Source organism: Heterodontus francisci, chromosome 9 (assembly GCF_036365525.1).
Source record: "Heterodontus francisci isolate sHetFra1 chromosome 9, sHetFra1.hap1, whole genome shotgun sequence".
NCBI classification, from domain to species: Eukaryota; Metazoa; Chordata; class Chondrichthyes; order Heterodontiformes; family Heterodontidae; genus Heterodontus; species Heterodontus francisci.
Window position 1 is genome coordinate 9,036,297 of NC_090379.1, and position 3,482 is coordinate 9,039,778.

Genomic DNA, 3,482 nt, shown 5'->3' on the forward strand with positions numbered 1-3,482 from the left:
ATGTTCGTCAACACAGCGCAGAACTCAACCCTGATGACATCTCCCAATCTCAGCACCATTGACAACTCCAACGGTTCGAACTCTTGCCCCGAAGGTGTTTTCTGGGAATGGCTCTACACCTTTCAGCCGATTTTCATAATGATGGTGTGTATCACGGGACTTGTAGGAAATATCTTTGTCCTCATTGTCATATGTTTACACAAAAGCCATTGCACGGTGCCGGAGATCTACCTGGGAAACCTAGCTAGTGCCGATCTGCTTCTCCTAGCTTGCCTCACCTTCTGGGCTGTTAACATTGCCCGACATTTCAATTGGCCCTTTGGAGAATTCCTCTGCCATTATGTCAATCCAATGATTTACATGAACCTTTACAGTAGCGTCTACTCCCTGGTGATGGTCAGTGTTGACCGCTACCTAGCTCTGGTGAAAGTCCTGCGTCACGGAAGAATACGGACAGTCTCCTGCGCCAAAATCAACTGCTTCTTCATCTGGCTGTTTGGCTTGCTGATGAGCAGCCCGGTCATCATATTTCAAAAAGTAATCCACATACCAGACTTGAACATCTCCGTCTGCCAACTTGACTTTCCGCACAAGTACTGGATTCTGACAATGGACATTATACTGATAGTCATCGTCTTCCTGGTACCTGCTGCCATCATCAGTTTCTGCACCTTCCAGATCCTGAATGTTCTAAGAAACAATCAAATGCAACGTTTCAAGCAAGTGCACAAGGAAAGCAAGGCCACCAATTTGGTCCTGATTGTCCTCTTGGCCTTCGTCATTTGCTGGATGCCCTTTCAACTCATCAAGTTCCTTAGCATCTTCTATGAAGCAAATTTACTGTCGGGCTGCACCTGGCTGAAGGTGATTGTTAACGGCAACCAGATTGCAGGCTGCCTGGCGCTCACCAACAGCTGCATCAACCCCATACTCTATGTCATTGTGGGAAAGCAATTCAGGAAGAAAGCAAGAGAGCTGTATGTCCAAGCCATAGCCAGGATGGAGTCAATGTCAGTGACTCCTTCACAGCCCAGGACACATCAGAAAAGCGCAAAGAGCTGAATGGGAAGCAAGCATGAAGAGACCCATCTTTAACCATAATTTAAATGGCCTGCCCTACCAATAATATAGTGACATTTTCTGTTGTAATAGTTATACTTGCTGTAGATGACAGGAAAGGCTATCAAAAAATGCTTGCAAATTTTGTAAAATACTGTAGCGGATGCATCAGTGAGGTTTCCAGGTCTGTTCCTGATCTGTGCCAAGATAGCTGGTCTCAGCCAGGGCATCAAAAGAAATGCTACAACAGCATTCACTGCCCTTGAGCTAGGAAGAAAACTGTTAACAAAACAGCTCCTGTCACCATCGGCGACCCCAGTTGCAAGATACCCTGTGCTGGACATCAAGTAAGGATAGGATCAAGTCAACACAATGTTACACCAGCCTGTTGACTCTCACTGCCTTGACTCACACAAGAATATTGAGAATCTACATATTGCTGTCAGAGAGGGGCTGAATGGTCTACTCCTGCTCTTATTTTTATGTACTTTGTCATGATCCTTTTCTTTTCCCTCAGGAAATATTGCGGTATGTCTTTAAGACTGAAAAAAGATCAGTACTGCTTTAAGGCAACAAGCTCCAGGGACTGTAAGCAAAGTGCATTCTGGTCGCCTAGCTACAACCATACAAATCAAGAAGAGATGGGATGCAATGTTGCCATTTGACTTTGAAACTGGCTAACTGTTCTATTCAGACAGACACAGCTGTGTGTTAGCCCCTAAAGAGAGAAGGAGTGCTCTCAGACCATTTAAACTGAAGGAAGAGACGTTTATTTATTTATCTCTCAAAATTCTAAAAACATCAAGCCAGATTAGTTGCTAACAAGAAAATAACCAATTATTGAAATGCTGAATTCCCACTTGCATAACAAAGAATTTAATACTTCAACTTTTCTTTCTTTTGGGCCTCCTTATCTCGAGAGACAATGGATACGCGCCTGGAGGTGGTCAGTGGTTTGTGAAGCAGCGCCTGGAGTGGCTATAAAGGCCAATTCTGGAGTGACAGGCTCTTCCACAGGTGCTGCAGAGAAATTTGTTTGTTGGGGCTGTTGCACAGTTGGCTCTCCCCTTGCGCCTCTGTCTTTTTTCCTGCCAACTACTAAGTCTCTTCGACTCGCCACAATTTAGCCCTGTCTTTATGGCTGCCCGCCAGCTCTGGCAACTGACTCCCACGACTTGTGATCAATGTCACACGATTTCATGTCGCGTTTGCAGACGTCTTTATAACGGAGACATGGACGGCCGGTGGGTCTGATACCAGTGGCGAGCTCGCTGTACAATGTGTCTTTGGGGATCCTGCCATCTTCCATGCGGCTCACATGGCCAAGCCATCTCAAGCGCCGCTGACTCAGTAGTGTGTATAAGCTGGGGATGTTGGCCGCTTCAAGGACTTCTGTGTTGGAGATATAGTCCTGCCACCTGATGCCAAGTATTCTCCGAAGGCAGCGAAGATGGAATGAATTGAGACGTCGCTCTTGGCTGGCATACGTTGTCCAGGCTTCAATACTTCAACTACTGAACTGTAATTGCTGTGTTCATCACTGGAAAGAAGAGTTTAATGTTTAAAATGCTGAAGCGAATTCCTATTGTCAGATTCATCGGAACTTGGAAGACTGCAAATAAACTTGGACTGTGTTGTATCAGAGGACCATTCGTCATGAAACGTAATCTGCAAAGATTTTATTGTTATTTATATTTTTCGGGTAGCTAATTAAACTCCAAACTATTGTTAGTTTGGGTATATGTCTGTGAATGCAGGAGTTAGATTTTTAAAATAAGTTGTAAGGTCTTTAGATATTGGTTTATCTTAGTAGCGTTTAAGATTTTAGTTTTAAATAGTTAATTTATTGATATCTAAAGATACCTGTTTTCGTTCACCTATTCGGGGGTTACTAGATTGTTTCAATTCGGCTGCTGCTTTCTTTGATTTAGAAAGTTTAAGATATGTATGATGCGACCTGTGGAGCGGCGGGACTGAATTGACAGTGCATTGCTCCCACCGCAGTCAGAATCATATATATTGATAGGGGCCTTTGTCTTGAGTGGTCGTACCTTAACAACTTATACACGAACTCTGAGGAGTGGAGGAAGAGAAAAAGGGCGTCACTTGGGAGGGGAGGATGTTCTTTTCAAACTATACAATGGAAAAAGATGATAGTATAAACTTGATCCGGAATGTAAATTATTTAACCACAAACTAATTACTGTACATGAGAGAGTGACCTCTTGGTTAGAACCCATTCAATGAATCACAGAAACATTAAGTACAAAAGGAGGACATTTTGCCCATCATGCTTGTGCCAGCTCTTTGAAATAACTATCCACTCTGATGCAATTTCCCCATGAGATTGCAAAATATATCCATTTGCTGTACAATCCGGTGGCAACATCCAAGCAAAAGACATTGATCCTAGAAAAATGCTG

General features: G+C 43.6%; 1 protein-coding gene across 1 annotated transcript; it reads left to right on the forward strand.

Moving 5' to 3' along the window:
- LOC137373426 (B2 bradykinin receptor-like) lies at positions 1–1,062 on the forward strand. Its single transcript, XM_068038246.1, has one exon. The coding sequence runs from the start codon at positions 1–3 to the stop codon at positions 1,060–1,062; it is 1,062 nt and encodes a 353-aa protein (XP_067894347.1).
- Positions 1,063–3,482: the final 2,420 nt, after the last annotated feature.

Excerpts from the sequence above, each read along its gene's own strand:
- LOC137373426 (XM_068038246.1), top strand. The coding sequence starts at position 1 with ATGTTCGTCAACACAGCGCAGAACTCAACCCTGATGACATCTCCCAAT.